This window comes from Octopus bimaculoides, chromosome 1, assembly GCF_046866305.1.
Source record: "Octopus bimaculoides isolate indiv1 chromosome 1, ASM4686630v1, whole genome shotgun sequence".
NCBI classification, from domain to species: Eukaryota; Metazoa; Mollusca; class Cephalopoda; order Octopoda; family Octopodidae; genus Octopus; species Octopus bimaculoides.
The window spans coordinates 194,056,517-194,075,716 of NC_142928.1; the positions used below are offsets into that span (position 1 = coordinate 194,056,517).

Consider the following 19,200-nt stretch of genomic DNA (forward strand, 5'->3'; position numbering starts at 1 on the left):
ATGAGCTTCCTGGGAAACCTGCAATCAATGTCTTCTTCTTCTTCTTCAAAGTCATCATCATTTGATATCCACGTTCTGTGCTGGCATGGGTTGGATGGTTTGACAGGATCTGATGAGTCTGAGGCCAGCATCACACTCTACGTTTACTGTGTACAAGACACACCTTCTGTTGATGCCATGGAGCAACTTTCCTTCCTGTTACATGGGGTTGGTGAGGAGGGTCGGGCATGGCCCAGAGGAGAGAGAGAGTAATGGCTGGCAGTGTATTTGGTAGGGGCATAAAGGTGGTTCAATGCATAGGCCTAGAGAATGATGGGGGTGGTGCAGCAGGAAGACAGGTGGTGGGAAGGTGAGGAGTGAAGGTTGCTATGAAAAATAGAGAGACGGGGTGGAAGGTAGATGGGGTGGTAAGTAGATGGGGTAGAATGTAAGGTGAGGGGCAGCAAATGTTGGCTTGGGCAAGGTGCATCACATTTCAGCCCCTAACCCAGTGATTCTCAACCTTTTTCAGCATCTGGGGCCTGGATCCTAAACATGGATTTTTTTTTAGGGAGCCACTCCCCCCCCCCCCCCAAATAAAACACAAATCAAAGAAACTTTTTTATATTTATAGAGGGAAGACCATCCAGGTGGGGTGGGTACTGGAAGGATGCTTGAGGGCTGCATATGTGTCTGAGAGCCATGGTTATGAATTGCTACTCTAAACCCTACCCTTGTCTCAGAGTACATGTTGCTGAGGTGGTCATGTCTTCTGCAACATCACATACTACCAGTCAGCTTAGTCTTTTGTCACCCCTTTCTTGAGATGTAACATCTTCAGTCTTCAAGTCCTCCATGGTCTCCTCTCCCACTTCTGCAAGTTCCATTAACTCGGCTCATCGCTTCCCTATGCAGCAACCATCCTCTTTACCCATCACATAGGCATCATCAGTGCAGTCTTTTCTGCAGCATACTACATCTGATTCCTTTTAGTTTTTCCTTGACTCATTTGTACTCTGGTGCTCTTGTACCCTAACACTACACATTCATCAGAGCTTGCTTGTCTCAATTCTTTCTAGTCTTTAAGGCCGTGAGCTGGCAGAAACGTTAGCATGCCGGGTGAAATGCCTAGCAGTATTTCGTCTGTCTTTACATTCTAAATTCAAATTCTACTGAGGTCGGCTTTGCCTTTCATTCTTTCAGACTTGATAAATTAAATACCAGTTGCATACTGAGGTCGATCTAATTGACTAGCCCCTCCCCCAAAATTTCGGGCCTTGTGCCTAGAGTAGAAAAGAATTCTTTACAAATCTACATTCAAAGCCTATGTCTCACTACCATGCAGCTTCTAACATAAGCATCAAAAATCTGCCCTTCATGTTGAGGGAGAAGATCTTTGCTATCAGCAGAGTTAATAACTTTTTAAACTTTTCCAGTCTGTTCTTATCCTGACTATTACACATTCTAAATGATCACTTCTGCTGTTAATTTTGTCACCTAGCTAACAAGAGCTATTAACTAGATCTAGTGAGCCTGGCAGTGGAGCGTCTGTTTCTGGTGTGTTCTTAGTGTGTATTACTCATGAGCACCTAACATATACACAGCTTGCTTTCATGTTTAGCATTTCCTTTCTAACTTTTTTCTTATTTCAGCAACAATCATTAGTTCTCCTATAAAGTCTGTTGATTTCATTAATGATTATGAACAAATTCTTCAAACTAAATTTGAAGCTAGAACTGTAGAAGAATGCAAGAATCCTCTGAGTAAGTATAAGAACGATTTTATTAAAATATCTGTAACGGTTAAGATTGATTAGGTACACAATAATATGAAATGTTGGAGTCAGCAGTTGTAACGATAAAAATTTGTTGTTATAGTAGCATGTTGTAAGATGTGAAAGATGAACAATGCATGAAGTTTTAAGGAAATATTTATTTTTACCATTACATTATACAATACCTTACCTCGATGGGGAGGTGATGAAATCATAAAGCATGCGAAGTGAGGATAGATGTAGAGTTTGTGTTTGTGTTCTTGTCATTGTGTAGTAGTTGTTACAGAGAGAAATAGAATGACGTTGTAAGAGAACAGAATTAGAGCTAGTGAGAGTGAGAGAGTATGGGACAAAACAACTGCTTCATTGGAGAGATACCATAGTTGTTCTAACCGGTCAGCCAGACTCTGTTCTCACTAACTGAGTTGTCACGAACCGACTAACTCAGTTGTCACCAAGTCACTAACTGATTTTTGCTTGGGGGTTCTTGCTTTTATAACTATCCAGAAGGATAGACATGTTGTTGAGAACAATGGATTTCGTTGGTGGTCTTGTTACCTCTATTCTAGCTTTTGGTGGAGTAGAAGAGGTTAGAAAGGGTCAAGTGGTGAAGGCATTATTTCGGCCTAGCTAAAGGCATCTGGAAAATGTAAAACTGCTGTTGAAGTGTTAATTTAAATTTGGCTATGGTGGATCGAATCCACTTCATGCTTGAAAGATTCATTACATATCTAGGCACAAGTGTGGCTGTGTGGTAAGAAGTTTTCTTCTCAACCACATGGTTCTGGCCGACTAAAGCCTTGTGAGTGGATTTGGTAGATGGAAACTGAAAGAAGCCTGTCTCATATATCATCATTGTCATCATTTAACGTCCGTTGTCCATGGTGGCATGGGCTGGACGGTGTGGCCAGAGCTGGCAAGTCTGGTGATGGGGTGGGGGTTTGCACCAAATACCAGTCTGATTTGGCGTGGTTTCTGTGGCTGGATGCCCTTCCTAACACCAACCACTTTACAGAGTCTGCTGAATGCTTTTAATGTGGCACCGCATGTGCACTTTTATGTGACGCTGCAGAAATTAAACGAAGGCAAATTTGGTTAAGACAATCTACTTACATTTAAGTATTTTATATATATATATATATATATATATATATATATATATATATATGTATGTATGTATATTTATGTGTGCGTGTCTTTGCATCTGTGTTTGTCTCCCCCACCATCACTTGACAACAAGTGTTGGTTTGTTTATGTCCTTGTAACTTAGTGATTTGGCATAAGTAACAGATAGAATAAGTATCAGTCTTAAAAGAAAAATAAGTGCTGGGGTCAATTCATTTGAGCAAAATTTCTTCAAGGCAGTGCTCCAGAATGGCCACAGTCTAATGACTTGAAACAAGTAAAAGATGAAAGCTAAAGAGACCCCTCAACACCTGGCATAGAGCCACCCCGCTCCCAAATGCAAAGTTGAGGTGGGGCGGGCCCCTTTTCTTTCTTTTGTCTTGCAAGTCTTGCACTACTGTCAGTGTCATGAAAAAAAAGCATCCGGTACATTCTATGAAGTGGTTGGCATTAGGAAAGGTATTCAGCCATAAGTAGCCATATAAATACAAACATCACAGTTTGATGCAATCCTCTGGCTCATTGGATATTGTCAAACTGTTCAAGCCGTACCAGCATGGGATATGCATATTAAATGATGATGATGAGGATGATAACTTTCAAAGTTATACATAGATTGTTAGTTAAGTCACAACACTTAGGAACTACAGTTTCTGGGGGAAGAAATTTCTAGAGAATTTAGTTCTCGTTCAAATGTCAGTCAAAGACAAATTTTTGTGAACAAGTTTTAATTTTAGAATGATTCAGAGGCTTTCTGAAATTTGGTAAATATGATTTTGTGAAGGATGTTGAAGAGGACAATCACCATCATCCTCATCATTTTACATCCATGTAGGGATGGGTTAGATGGTTTGACAAGATCCAGAGAGTCCAAAGACTGCATCATTCTTCAGAGTCTACTTTGGCATAGTGTCTGCCGCTGAATGCCTTTCTTAACACCAACCACTTTACGAAGTACCCCAGGAGCTTTTTAATTGCCACCAGCACAAGTGAGATTGCCATAATGTTTGCAAAACTATGAATTCTTAAGAGGCAGTTTTATGCTAGGAAATGAGGGTAAAAGTATGAGGGAAGAGGCTCCTGCAGTAGATAGCACATCTGTTCATTTTTTTAGAAGGGAGAGGGTGTGAATTGACCAGGGTGGAGCTGGAGAGAGATGTATCTCTAAATAATATTGCATGATGCTAACATTTGATGCTGTTGCAGTGGTAGAATTGGTAGCATGCCAGGCAAAATGCTTAGCGACATTTCGTCTGTCTCTACATTCTAAGTTTGAATTCTTATTTCTTTATTGCCCACAAGGGGCTAAACATAGCGGGGACAAACAAGGACAGACAAAGTGATTAAGTCGATTACATCGACCCCAGTGCGTAACAGGTACTTAATTTATCGATCCCAAAAGGATAAAAGGCAAAGTCAACCTCAGTGGAATTTGAACTCAGAACGCAATGGCAGACGAAATACCGCTAAACATTTCGCCCAGCATGCTAACGTTTCTGCCAGTTTGCCGTCCTTCTAAGTTTGAATTCTGTCGAGGTCAACTTTGCCTTTCATCCTTTCAGGGTCGATAAAATAAGCACCCAATGAACTCTGAAGTCAATGTAATCGACTTACCCTCTCCCCCAAAATTTCTGGCAGTGTGCCAAAATCTGAAACCAAATATTGATGCTGTTGGTGTTGTTATTGTTGTTGCAGTATCCTTACATGCCTATCAATGGCTCGTCTGCAAGTTGCTGGTGGAGTGCAATGACAAGATCAGGATGGAGTCTAAACTTCAGAGTTGCATGTTTGATGCCATAAATAACAGCCAAGTGTACCATTGTCGCAGCCTGTCCCTGGCCTACATAGAACTGACTGTAGTGAAAGTGTTTTATGAATTTCTAATGCGACAGCAACAAGAATCACCCAATAGTCAAGAATTGATCAATGTCCTTCTGAAATTAGTCAGCCTTTATGGTTTATGGAGCATTGATAAACACCTGGCAGCATTATACCAAGGTAAGTGTTCACGAGATTTATTACCTCCCTTCTAGTTTTCGTATTATATACATATATACATTACTCTCTTTCTTTCTGTGTGTGTGTGTGTGTGTGTGTGTGTGAGTGTATATATATATATATATATAGCTGTGTGTTATTTTGTTAAGGTTATTTCTACAGAAATGAGACATCAGGTGCATTTTATGGAGTTTCTACCTACACCTTTTCTACAGATCTAGCAGGGCCATCTATCTGAAGGGATTTATGATTTTTCTGCCTTCCTACTTACTATGACTTGGGTTTTCGCTAGGTTGACTCTAAGGCCCTTCGATTCTAGACCTTGCTTCTTTACCTGGAACTTCTTCTATAGTTCTGGTAGTGACTCAGCAATTAGAGCAAGGTCATCAGCATAGAGGAGCTCCCAGGGGCAGCCTGTCTTGAATTTTTCTGTTATTGCCTAGATGGACAAGAGGGGGCTGAGCATCAATCCTTGGTGAACCCCTACTTGTACCCTGAGTTCTTTGATGTACACATTGCTAACCTTCACCTTATTGGTGATAATAATATCATTATATATTTTAAATAGCGGTAAGACCTATTTATAAATGTTTTAAAATCTTACACAGCCTTGGATTTTTATCTCATTCTGAAAAAAGATTTTTTGATATATATATATAAATACAGTGTACATTTAAACACATAAGAGATATCCATCATGGGATTCCTTGCACGCTAGAAAGAGCAGCTAAGTTCCAAACCACTATTAGAGATAAAACTTTGAAGAGAATGAAAATAAAAACATTTACCATCTTATATATATATATATATATATATATATATATATATATATATATATATACATACACACACACACACATATATATATATTTATATATATATATATATATATATATATATATATATATATATAATATATATATACACACACATGTATATATGTGTGTGTGTGTGTATATATATATATATATATATATATATATATATACACATACATACATAGATGTATGTATAAGTAATCAAGATTTAAAAAATTAGAGGATAAAAATTGAAAAATTAAAATATTGAAACATTTAAAAATTTTAAAGATTAAAAATTAAACAATTAAAAATAAATTTGAATTAAAGTTTTAAGAAATAAATAATTTTTTAAAATTTGAAATGTAAGAAGTCAATTATTTTTACCGTCGATGTCAGTGCTGGCTGACTGGTCCCATACTGATGACATGTAAAAAGCACCATTCGAGCATGGTCATTTCCATTGCTGCCTGACTGGCTCCTGTGCCGCTGGCACGTAAAAAGCACCATTCAAGCATGGCTGATGCCAGTACCGTCTGACTGGCCCTCATGCTAGTGACACATAAAAAGAACCCACTACACTCTTGGAGTGGTTGGCATTAGGAAGGGCATCCAGCTGTAGAAACCTTACCAGATTGGATTGGAGCCTGGTGCAGCCTTCAGTCAAACCATCCAACCCATGCAAGCATGGAACGTAGACATTAAACGATGATAAATAAATATAATACATGCATACATAGGCGCAGGAGTGGCTGTGTGGTAAGTAGCTTGCTTATGAACCACATGGCTCTGGGTTCAGTCCCACTGCGTGGCACCTTGGGCAAGCGTCTTCTACTATAGCCTTGGGCCGACCAAAGCCTTGTGAGTGGATTTGGTAGATGGAAACTGAAAGAAGCCTATCGTATATATGTATATATATATATATGTGTGTGTTTGTGTGTCTGCATTTGTCTCCCCAACATCGTTTGACAACCGATGCTGGTGTGTTTAAGTCCCTGTAACTTAGCGGTTCGGCAAAATAGACCGATAGAATAAGTACTAGGCTTACAAAGAAAAAGTTCTGGGGTCGATTTGCTCGACTAAAGGCGGTGCTCCAGCATGGCCAGTCAAATGACTGAAACAAGTAAAAGAGTACACATACAAATGTATGTATGCATGCATGTATGTACTGGAGCAACTAGATACACACCAACCCACCTGGAGCAAAGAATGGCTGAACTTGTACTGTTGGAGAGAGAAGGCAAAATCCTTAATTCATATGCTACAAATGATCAGAATATCTGGGTCTGTAAAAATATGCAATACCTTCTTAAGCTTTAAACGATGATGATTAAATGAAGATACTTCCTTCACAACCTTGTTACCAAGTTGGTGATCAGTGAAAATATAAGAGAAAACAGACAGGCACAGATAAAAGCATGCATGCACATCACAAAGGAGAAAGCTAATTAGAAGATTACAGATACAAATGATTAATGGAACGGTCAAAATTTGTAAACTTTCCTAAAGTTTAGCATTTTAGTGTATGTGCCACTATCATCATCATCATCATCATCATCATCATCATCATCATCGTTGTTTAACGTCCGCTTTCCATGCTAGCATGGGTTGGACGACTTGACTGAGGACTGGTGAAACCGGATGGCAACACCAGGCTCCAATCTAAATTTGGCAGAGTTTCTACAGCTGGATGCCCTTCCTAACGCCAACCACTCAGAGAGTGTGTAAGAATACATGCAGTAAATACATGCATGAAAATCTGCACATGCTGACTCAAATATTGCACATATGCACACAAAAATGCACAAATACCTTGAATCTAGATTAGAAACTGGCTCTTTTTTTATTAGCAAGAAATGTAGAAATAAAACTGAATAACACACACACACATCCATTACAGCTAATCTTACTAGTCAGTTTTGCACTGGATATTAGATAACCAGGTAACAGCATGGTTAAGTAATACTGCGTGCTCTTCAGAGAAGACAGGTATGATCAAAATATATGTGAGCATATTTTTTTTTCCTGTATCTGCCACCTCTGAAGAGCATGTAGTATCACTTAACTATACTGGTATGTAACGTTCAGTTTTAATGCTCAATGCAAAACCAATTGGTAAGATCAGCTGTCATGGATCTATAATACTGCATACTTTGATTAATGTACCCACTCTAATGACTAATATATGAATGCATCTTTTTTCTAACTCATGGATTCTTGGAGAACTAATATGTGTGTGTGTGTGGTATATCATAATACTTACTCTTGTCATAAGAATCTGTCTTGTCTTTACTGTTTTTGTATTGATGTTTCTTGTCTTTTGCTAATCTTCAGGAGGTTATTGTAGTGGAGAACTCCCAGCCAAGTGGATCCATTATGCCATCTCGGAATTGTGTAGGGAACTGAAGGATGAAGCAGTGGCTCTTGTTGATGCTGTGTCCCCTCCTGATTTCATTTTGAGCTCTCCTATTGGACATTCAAACGGAGAGGTAAGAACAGAAGTCGATAATTCTATAATGTTATCATGTTTTTTATGTTTAACTTCTTTCAGTCATTGGGTTATGGCCATGCTGGAGCAGTGTCTTGAAGGGCTTTATTGGAACAAATTGATCCTAGTACTTATCTCTTTAAGTCTGGTGCTCATTCTGATTGTTTCTTGTGTCAAATCTACTAAGTTACAGGGACATAAACAAACCAACACCGGCTATGAAGCAGTGAATGGGGGGAGACATAAAGAAACACACATGTGTAAACACACATAAATTCCCACATAATTTCTTATTTATTTCTTTATTACCCACAAGGGGTTAAACATAGAGGGGACAAACAAGGACAGACAAACAGATTAAGTCGATCCCAGTGCGTAACTGGTACTTAATTTATCGACCCCGAAAGGATGAAAGGCAAAGTCGACCTCAGCCGAATTTGAACTCAAAACATAAAAACAGATGACACACTGTGTGGTGCGATGGAGGAAGAAGACAACAAGAAGCAAAAGGACAGAATGAAGCATTGGACCTTACCTTGCCGACCGTAGCGGGGTACACGATCGCTCCTAATCAGAACACGTCTTTCTCGTAACGTCGCTGTTTTCTCACTGGCCCCACGTGCTAGCCTTCAACCGTGTGTCGCCGACTTCCGAACTGACCCTTCCGGTTTGGCCCTTCTGGTCTGGCTTCACCTCTGTTTGCCTCACCCCTCTCCACCACAACACATAGCTCGTCACAGCCCAAACACCACACGCCCCCCCTGATCTATAGATCATTCAACCGGCTCTCCCACTCACTCCTCGCTCCCGAACTACCTTAATTGGTTTCATAATCAGCCAACCAGGGAGGAGGGTACCGCTCCCTCTGTGGTCGCTGTGCGACCCCAGGACTGGCCTGAGTTCCTGGCGCGCTGCCTTCATCATCCTGCCCACTGCAGCTGGTTCCATCCTCTGAAGCACTGACAATCTTCCGCACATCCAAAACATGGCGTGGCATACCATCGACTGAGACGTTGTTCTTCGAATTGATGGAGGTTATAGTTCCTTTCCCCCATTGTGATGTGCACCGTGCATTTGGGGGTTTTACCCAAACTTCTTCCCCGATCTGCACGAAGGCGTGCTCTTCTTCTCCCCGGAGTCGCATGGCTGAAGAAGATGAAGCTAGTCGCGAAGCTCCAGGGAATATCCGACTTGGCAAGTTTTCTACCGCTCTACTTAGATGGTCCGGCGTTGGCGCTATTTTTAGAGATGGAAGAGAGGGACCAAGTTAGCGCGGAGAAGATAGAAATCCGCTTAATGGAGACTTCGCAGAAGGGATGTTCGAGACGTACGCTCGCCTGGGGAGAGCGAGGTGGACCGGCGAACAGGTTGACGTGTTTGCCAACGAACTTAGGAGGTTGGCCAGACTGGCGGGGTACGAGGGAGAATCGCTGGATCAGGAAACCCAGTCACAAACGCCAACTTTACCGTTTGATCCAGCGATTCTCCCTCGTACCCCGCCAGTCTGGCCAAACTCCTAAGTTCATTGGCAAACATGTCAACCTGTTCGCCGGTCCACCTCGCTCTCCCCAGGCGAGCGTACGCCTCGAAATCCCTTCTGCGAAGGTCTCCATCAAGCGGATTTCTATCTTCTCCGCGCTAACTTGGTCCCTCTCTTCCATCTCTAAAAATAGCGCCAACGCCGGACCATCTAAGTAGAGCGGTAGAAAACTTGCCAAGTCGGATATTCCCTGGAGTTTCGCGACTAGCTTCATCTTCTTCAGCCATGCGACTACGTCCGTGTCGCTGCAAAATGGCTTAATTATGTCACTAGCAATCCTGACTACATTCATAATTTTTTTTTTTTTTTAATTTTTTATGGGCCGAAATAGCTTGTAGTGCGATGGAGGAAGAAGACAACAAGAAGTAAAAGGACAGAATGAAGCGTTGGACCTTACCTTGCCGACCGTAGCGGGGTACACGATCGCTCCTAATCAGAACACGTCTGTCTCGTAACGTCGCTGTTTTCTCACTGGCCCCACGTGCTAGCCTTCGACCGCGTGTCGCCGACTTCCGATCTGACCCTTCTGGTTTGGCCCTTCCGGTCTGGCTTCACCACTGTTTGCCTCACCCCTCTCCACCACAACACATAGCTCGTCACAGCCCAAACACCACACACTGCTAAGCATTTCGTTAGCATGGCGTGCTAACATTTCTGCCAGCTCACCGCCTTATGATGTGCTAACGTTTCTGCCAGCTCACCGCCTTATGATGTGCTAACGTTTCTGTCAGCTCACCGCCTTATGATGTGCTAACGTTTCTGTCAGCTCACCGCCTTATGATGTGCTAACGTTTCTGCCAGCTCACCGCCTTATGATGTGCTAACGTTTCTGTCAGCTCACCGCCTTATGATGTGCTAATGTTTCTGTCAGCTCACCGCCTTATGATGTGCTAACGTTTCTGTCAGCTCACCGCCTTATGATGTGCTAACGTTTCTGTCAGCTCACCGCCTTATGATGTGCTAACGTTTCTGCCAGCTCACCGCCTTATGATGTGCTAACGTTTCTGCCAGCTCACCGCCTTATGATGTGCTAACGTTTCTGTCAGCTCACCGCCTTATGATGTGCTAACGTTTCTGCCAGCTCACCGCCTTATGATGTGCTAACGTTTCTGTCAGCTCACCGCCTTATGATGTGCTAATGTTTCTGTCAGCTCACCGCCTTATGATGTGCTAACGTTTCTGTCAGCTCACCGCCTTATGATGTGCTAACGTTTCTGTCAGCTCACCGCCTTATGATGTGCTAACGTTTCTGCCAGCTCACCGCCTTATGATGTGCTAACGTTTCTGTCAGCTCACCGCCTTATGATGTGCTAACGTTTCTGCCAGCTCACCGCCTTATGATGTGCTAACGTTTCTGCCAGCTCACCGCCTTATGATGTGCTAACGTTTCTGCCAGCTCACCGCCTTATGATGTGCTAACGTTTCTGCCAGCTCACCGCCTTATGATGTGCTAACGTTTCTGCCAGCTCACCGCCTTATGATGTGCTAACGTTTCTGCCAGCTCACCGCCTTATGATGTGCTAACGTTTCTGCCAGCTCACCGCCTTATGATGTGCTAACGTTTCTGCCAGCTCACCGCCTTATGATGTGCTAACGTTTCTGCCAGCTCACCGCCTTATGATGTGCTAACGTTTCTGCCAGCTCACCGCCTTATGATGTGCTAACGTTTCTGCCAGCTCACCGCCTTATGATGTGCTAACGTTTCTGTCAGCTCACCGCCTTATGATGTGCTAACGTTTCTGCCAGCTCACCGCCTTATGATGTGCTAACGTTTCTGCCAGCTCACCGCCTTATGATGTGCTAACGTTTCTGCCAGCTCACCGCCTTATGATGTGCTAACGTTTCTGCCAGCTCACCGCCTTATGATGTGCTAACGTTTCTGCCAGCTCACCGCCTTATGATGTGCTAACGTTTCTGCCAGCTCACCGCCTTATGATGTGCTAACGTTTCTGCCAGCTCACCGCCTTATGATGTGCTAACGTTTCTGCCAGCTTGCTGCCTTCAACAGCAACAACAATAATAATCTTTTCTTAATTAAGTACAAGATCAGCAATTTTGGGGTTGGAATTTGCCAATTACATTGACCCTAGTATTTAACTGGTACTTTATTTTATCAACATGGAAAGTATGAAAGACAAAGTTAAACTCAGAACATTAGAGAACTGGAAAAAATGTTGAGTATTTCTAGCAGCAGATCATTTAATTGTCAGTTCCGGATCCTTTCCAATAAATTTCCTATAATGAAACTTATTGCTTGTTTATCTTTATTTTCAGATTTACAAGAATTTGTACAATGCCATGACACAAGGAAAACGTGTGTTTGAGCGACCAGATTGGTGGAAAGAATTTTCCAGTCCTGTTACTGTTGGTTCTTTACCAACAAAGAGCAAACTGTGATGATGTTGACGGAGGCCATTGCTTGCTGTTATATTAACATAGAAATATTGTTACACCCAAGAAATATATATTTTTATGACACGTTCTTCAAATTTCACTTTGTTTACTAAATATATTGCTTATTGTCATCAACAGATCTTGTTTTAAATTCTTATTATTGTTTTCAGTCATTAAACTGTAGCCATACTGGAGCACTGTCTTTGAGGTGTTTCAGTTGATTATTGTTGTGAAGCAAACTTATTAATTATACGGCCTTGATAGGCTTTTATAAATAATTTATAAATCATATTATTTAACCATCTCACCACCAAACAGAAAATGTAAAATTATTAAAATGAAGTGCACTTCTATTTTTTTTTCATAATTTTTATTCTTTGATAATTTTAATATTAAATAATAAAAGATTTAGTGGGATTTTGATAAATTAATTCAAGTTTCACCTGGAGGTAGATCAGTAAGGAGTAACCTCATTGACTCCACCCCACTAATAACCAACCACTTGTCCTCACTGAAACTGTTATAAATACCCACCCCTTTCACACATTATCTTTCTCTTCTACAATTGGTATCTGTTAGATATAGCATTACTACAACACAAAGGTTTCTGGTTCAATTTTTAGTTACTGTTGTTAATTCTTCTGTTGACACCTGGCCCCACCCTGTACTATGTAAATTACTTTCTTTATAAAAGAATCATCACTTGTCCCAGTCAAACACTGCAAAGCTACCGAAAGATAGTAATTTCTCATTTTATCTCATATGAAATCAAATGGCTGAGAGGCTAATGCAGGGGCCCCCAAACTTTTTAGACCATCAACCCTTCATGGAATCCTTAAGCCCTCATCAATCCCCAAGCATGTACAAGAAGATAAATAAATAAATAAATAATAATAATAATTAACTAGATGTACATTTATCGACCCCTTGAATAGCTCCTTTAACTCCCAGGGGTCGATAGTGACCACTTTGGAGACCCCTGGGCTAATGTATTGTATGACTGACTCCCATAGTCAGTTCAGTATCTCACATTGTTTTAGCAGATCCTGGTTCTAAAGAAGGTATAGTTTAACCGATGTGTAACATTCCTAAAATGGGTCCTGGCATTAAGGAATGCTCAGTTTAGATGATATCACATGATACAAAGCAAAACCCCCACCAAAAAAACTGAATTAAGGACAAAAGAAAAAATATTTACCTCTGAACTAATCATACTTTCTCCGCTTAGTGCAGTGGTGCTGATAGTGGTGATGATTATGAGAATATTAATTATTCCTAATTTGTGCAAATGAGTTACTGAATAAACACTGAATGTTATGAATAAAAGCACTTTGACGTTTAACCCTTTAACATTTAAACCAACCAGATCCAGACCAAAAATTGTACACGTTTTATATTCACACAGGATCGATCTCGGTTCTCAAATCTAGCTTACAAAAAAAGCAATCACATCATTGAAGTCTCAAAGCTATGAGATAATGCATGATTAATTAAAAACAATTTGAATAAATAAGAATTCCATTTGACTGACTAACTTGAGTATTAAAGGGGTTAAGTTAAAAAATTAAGTTGATTAATTCTTATATTGTAACAACAGAGTTTTTCAAGATCTGTAACTTTCCAAACTCCATTCATGTTTCCAAGTGATTCTGTTTTCTTTGACAGTTCAATCTTTACAAAATCAAAAATCTTGTATATTTTTCTAATCTGTTAAATATATTCAGCTTTCAATAAAAAGACAACAAAATATCACCAAAAAACAAACATACAAAAACATGCCTGTTATCAGCATGGTATGTACATGTTTGTGGCAATCAATAATAATTTAATAAAAGAATTTATAATGAAGTTGACATTCATTATTGTTTTAATTTGAGTCCCTTGTTATTTTTGTAATTAATGAAGTTAGTATGCTCCGCTGGTTGTGTAATGTCAGTGTGCATGCATGACAGAGTGTAAGCACCTTAAGAGAAATGTTAGACATAAGAAGCATCAGATGTGGTGTGCAAGAGAGACGATTGTGCTGGTATGGTCAAGTGTTTTGAATGGATGAGGATAGCTGTGTGAAGAGGTGTCACACCTTACTAGTGGTGGGAACATGTGGGAAAGGCAGACCCAGGAAGACATGGGATGAGGTAGTGAAGCACAGCCTTTGAATGTTGGGCCTCACAGAGGCAATGATAGGAGACCAAGACCTTTGGAGATATACTGTGTTTGAGAAGACCCAGCAAACCTAGATGTGGTGATGCCAGTGTTGGTTAAATGGCCTGTTTAAGAGTACCCTTCAATCATCGGGGCAGAAATGTTAGCATGCCAGGCGAAATGCTTAGCTGTATTTCGTCTGTCTTTACGTTCTGAGATCAAATTCTGCCGAGGTCGACTTTGCTTTTCATCCTTTTGGGGTCGAAAAATTAAGTACCAGTTGCGTACTGAGGTTGGTCTAATCTACTCCCCGCCCCCCTCCAAGTTTTGGGCCTTGTGTCTAGAGTAGAAAAGAATATTCTGTGCTTGAGAAGACTTGTTGAGTCAAGGGAAATCGTAGTTGTGGCTGATGCCAGTGCCATGTGAAAAGCACCATTCGTGTGTGGCCGAGCATGGTCGATGCCAGTGTTACATGATTGGTTCCCATTCCAGTGGCACATAAAAAGCACCATTCAAGCTTGGTTGATGCCAGTGCCGCCTGACTGGTCCCTGTGCCAGTGACGCATAAAATGCACCCACTACACTCTCAGAGTGGTTGGCATTAGGAAGGGCATCCAGCTGTAGAAACATTGGCCAGATCAGATCGGAGCCTGGTACAGCTTCTTGGCTTGCCAGTCCTCAATAAATCTGTCCAACCCATGCCAGCATAGAAAACGGACGTTAAAAGATGATGATGATGATGGGTGTTAGGTATCAGGACAATATTCCAGACATTGAGGTATTTTCCCAAGCTGACTTGCTGGCATAAGAGCCATGTTGATGCTGTTCTATTTCTGCTTGTCAAGACATGTAACTCGCATGCAATAAACGTGACTGCTATAATTTCAAATTTTTAGACACTTTTGACTATTTCAAAAATTAAAGCAGCCATCTATGTACCATACCTTAGATGGCTGTTTGAATCGAGGTTGTGGAGTCATCTAAAGGTTGACTCCTTCAAAAGGCTGTAATATGATTTGATAGGAACATGATACAAAGAAATACATAGAACAAGGGTATAACTTTAAATACCTTTAATGTCAGCCTCACACACACACACACACACACACACACATATATAAGTTGAATGATAAATGAAAAGAGTTTGATGTGTAGAGGTCATGATCTTCTCTTGTGTGTTATCTCCTGTCTGCTAGTCACCGTGTGTCGTAAGAGAGTCAACTAGACCATGTCCTTGTTGTCTGACATCTAGATGCCCAAAGAGGAAGTCGCAAGGCCTTGTGTCAGAATCCCACCACTGCTTGCTCCATCTATCGCAAGCTTGTTTAAACCCGCTGTCAAGGGAGGTAACTACACCTACACTACTTAAGACACCATTGACAGGCAAGCTACTATGGTTCTCACCCAAGAATAAATCTATTATGAATGTGCTGTGTTTAAAAACACATTATATATTAATACAAACCTGTTACTGGCTCAAAAATGCTTTGTCAGACAAACCTGTTGCAAAGCCATTCCCTGTATTTTGTGATGGAGAAAATTTTTTTGTGTAGACAAATAAGTGTAAATTCACGACTCAGTTTACAAATTCCCTAACCAGACCATTGAATACATGCATTTCAGAGTGGTTAGGGAGTGTTGTGAACTGACTCGGTGACCTTACACCTATCTGCCTATGGCAAGAAATTCTCTCCATGACATTCCTATGGATCTGAATATGCCTCAAGCACACTTGAACTGGTAACAGGTTTGTATTTATATGTGTAACTGCTTAGTGCTGTCACCCTGTACATTATGTATTGGAGGGTGCCATGCAAGGTGGGACTGAACCTGGAACCATTTGGTTGGGAAGCAAACTTCTAACCACACAACCACATCTGCACCTACAGAGGATAACTGGAACTCAAAACATAGGTGAAACAAACTTACACCTATGTTACACCTGCTTATTGTTTCTGAAATACGTCGTCATCATCATCATCATTTAACATCCATTTACCATGTTGGCATGGGTTAAATGGTTTGACTGGAACTGGTAAGCCAGAAAGCTGCGCCAGGCTTTATCCATTTTGACTTGGTTTCTATGGCTGGATACCCTTCCTAACACCAACCACTTCAAAGAGTGTACTGGGTGCCTTTTATGTATCAGCAGTAAAGGTGCCATTCACATGTCACTGGTATTGGCCATGACCATGACTTGGTCACCGAGATAATGGAGGCTATCTACTACTTCTAAGTATCCCCCACTGCTATTTGATGGAGTCTATTTTCTGAGCATTTCTCGTGTTTATTGTACCTGTACACCTAACACACAAAGATTACTTTCTCTGTTAACCATCCTCTGATATTGCTGCATCTTTTATGCGTCCATAGCCTGTACAGGGTATACCTTATGGAATTTCTACCTACACCTTTTCTACATATTGAGCAGGGCTATCTCCCTGAAGGGATTTGGGATTTGTCTGTTTTCCTACTTACTAAAACTTCAGTCTTTGCTAAATTAACTTAAAGGCCCCCTGATTCTAGACTTTGCTTGCACTGCTGGAATTTCTGTAGATCTCTGGTAGTGATTCGGCTATAAAAACAAGGTCATCAGCAGAGAGCAACTCTCAAGGGCATTCTGTCTTAAATTCCTCTGTTATTGCTTGGAGGAATATAAGGAAGTGGGTTGAGAACTGATCCTTGGTGAACTCCCACCTGTATGCTGAATTCATTGTTATATTCACTGCTGACCTTTTACTGGCAGCATCCCTGTACATGGCTTATATAACTCTCATCAAACAACCACTCATCTGTCCCTAGCTTCGGCCTCCTGGCTTGCCAGTCCCCAGTCAAACTGTCCAACCCATGCCAGCATGGAAAACGGACGTTAAATGATGATGATGATGATGATACCTACGTGTGTGTGACTTTGTGTCTGTGTTTGTCCCTCACTATCACTTGACAACCGGTATTGGTTTGTTTACGTCCCTGTAACTTAGTAATTTGGCAAAAAAGACGGATAGAATAAGTACCGGGTTGAAAAAAAAAAAAAAAAAGTGCCAGGGTCAATTCATTTGACTAAAACTTCTCCAAGAAGTTACTAATCCCATGAAGGCAGCAAGTTAGCAGAATCGTTACCAGATTGGGCAAAGTGCTTCATGCCATTTCGTCCACTTCTACATTCTGAGTTCAAACTCTGCTGAGTTTGACTTTGCATTTCATCCTTTTGGGATTGATGAAATAAGTAGCAGTTGAGCACTGAGGTGGGGTGGGGTGGGGTGGGGCAATGTTAATTGGCTTACTCCTTCACCTGAAACTGCAGGCCTTGTGACAAAATTTGAAACCCTTATTGTTATTATTATTATTATTATTATTATTATTATTATTATTATAGCCTACACCAGTGTCACATAACCAGGCCATTTAAAAAGTACCTTTGAATTGTCAGGTGAGATGCTGTGCTTGAGGAGACTTGTTCAGTCAAGTAAAATCAAATTAAAAATCTAAATCACAATCAGAATCTCAATCAAAGCAAAATCAAAAATAGAAATTGTAGTCGTGGGTCATTGCCAGTGCTGCCTGACTGGATCCTGTGTTGGTGGCACGCAATAAGCACCATTCATGCGTGGGCCTTTGCCAGTGCTGCCTGACTGGATCCCGTGCTGGTGGCACACAATAAGCACCATTCATGCGTGGGCCTTTGCCAGTGCTGCCTGACTGGATCCCGTGCTGGTGGCATGCAATAAGCACCATTCATGTGTGGGCCTTTGCCAGTGCTGCTTGACTCTAATTGAGAAGATCTGGCAAGTAAAGTGAGGTCACAGCTGTAGCCTATACCAGTGTTGCATAACCAGGCCATTTAAAAAATACCTTTGAATTGTTGGGTGACACACTGTGCTTGGGGAGACCTGTTGAGTCAAGTAAAATCAAAAATCAAAATGGAAATTGTAGTTGTGGTCGATGCCAGTGCCGCCTGATTAGCTCCCATGCTGGTGGCACGTAATAAGCACCATTCATGCATGAGTCATTGGCAGTTCTACCTGACTGGCTCCCTCTGACTGGCTCCCCATGCTGGTGGCATGTAAAAAGCACCATCCAAATGTAGTCAATGCCAGCTCCCCAGCCCCAACTGGCTCCTGTGCCGGTGGCACATAAAAAGCACCATCTGAATGTGGCTGATGCCAGTACCCCCTGACTGGCTCCCATACTGGTGGCACGTAAAAAGCACCCACTACACTCTCGGAGTGGTTGGCATTAGGAAGGGCATCCAGCTGTAGAAACCTTGCCAGATCGGATTGGAGCCTGGTGTAGCCTCCTGGCTTGCCAGTCCCCAGTCAAACCGTCCAACCCATGCAAGCATGTAAAGCAGACATTAAACGATTATTATTATTATTATTATTATTAAGGTGGCGAGGTAGCATAATCATTAGCAACCAGGAAAAATGCTTAGCAATATTTTGTCTGTCTTTATTTTCTGAGTTCAGACTCCATCTGTGGTTGACTTTGCTTTTCATCCTTTCAGGGTTGATAAAATTAGTACCAGCTGAGCACTGGGGGTTGATGCAATTGACTTACCCCCACCTCCAAACGTGCTGCCTTGTGCCAATAATTCAAAACCAATACATTCAGCACATAATTGATTTTGTTCATTTGTTATAGATTATGTGAAGGGGTTATCTTAATTTTATGTGTGCGTGTGTGTTTTGGTCAGGCTAGGGGTGGGGAGCGGGATTCACTCTGTATTTCACTTCTTAGAACCAATTACTTTTGTGGTGTGGTTCACCAAGAAGTTAATGATTATAAATGATAAATTTACTATCAAACAAATACATTATAAATTAAGTATGCCTCTCCCCAGCCATGCTTATCACTGAATAATCTCAAATTACTGCCTTGTCAAGTTTTATATTTATCAAAGCTAAATCCATGCTAATCAAATTTGGGGATTAAAGGTCTCCTCAGTAGTTGCTATGCAGGATTC

At 41.2% G+C, this 19,200-nt stretch overlaps 1 protein-coding gene across 1 annotated transcript in view; it reads left to right on the forward strand.

Annotated features, from left to right (window-relative positions):
* LOC106871617 (peroxisomal acyl-coenzyme A oxidase 3) overlaps positions 1 to 13,966 on the forward strand; it is a 45,266-nt gene extending 31,300 nt beyond the window's left edge. The window contains exons 11-14 of the mRNA XM_014918185.3: positions 1,632 to 1,742; positions 4,574 to 4,876; positions 8,008 to 8,162; positions 11,976 to 13,966. Of these exons, the coding sequence (XP_014773671.2) occupies positions 1,632 to 1,742; positions 4,574 to 4,876; positions 8,008 to 8,162; positions 11,976 to 12,098 (692 nt within the window). The 3' untranslated portion in view covers positions 12,099 to 13,966. The remainder of the gene's footprint in view (positions 1 to 1,631; positions 1,743 to 4,573; positions 4,877 to 8,007; positions 8,163 to 11,975) is intronic.
* The last annotated feature ends 5,234 nt before the right edge of the window (positions 13,967 to 19,200 follow it).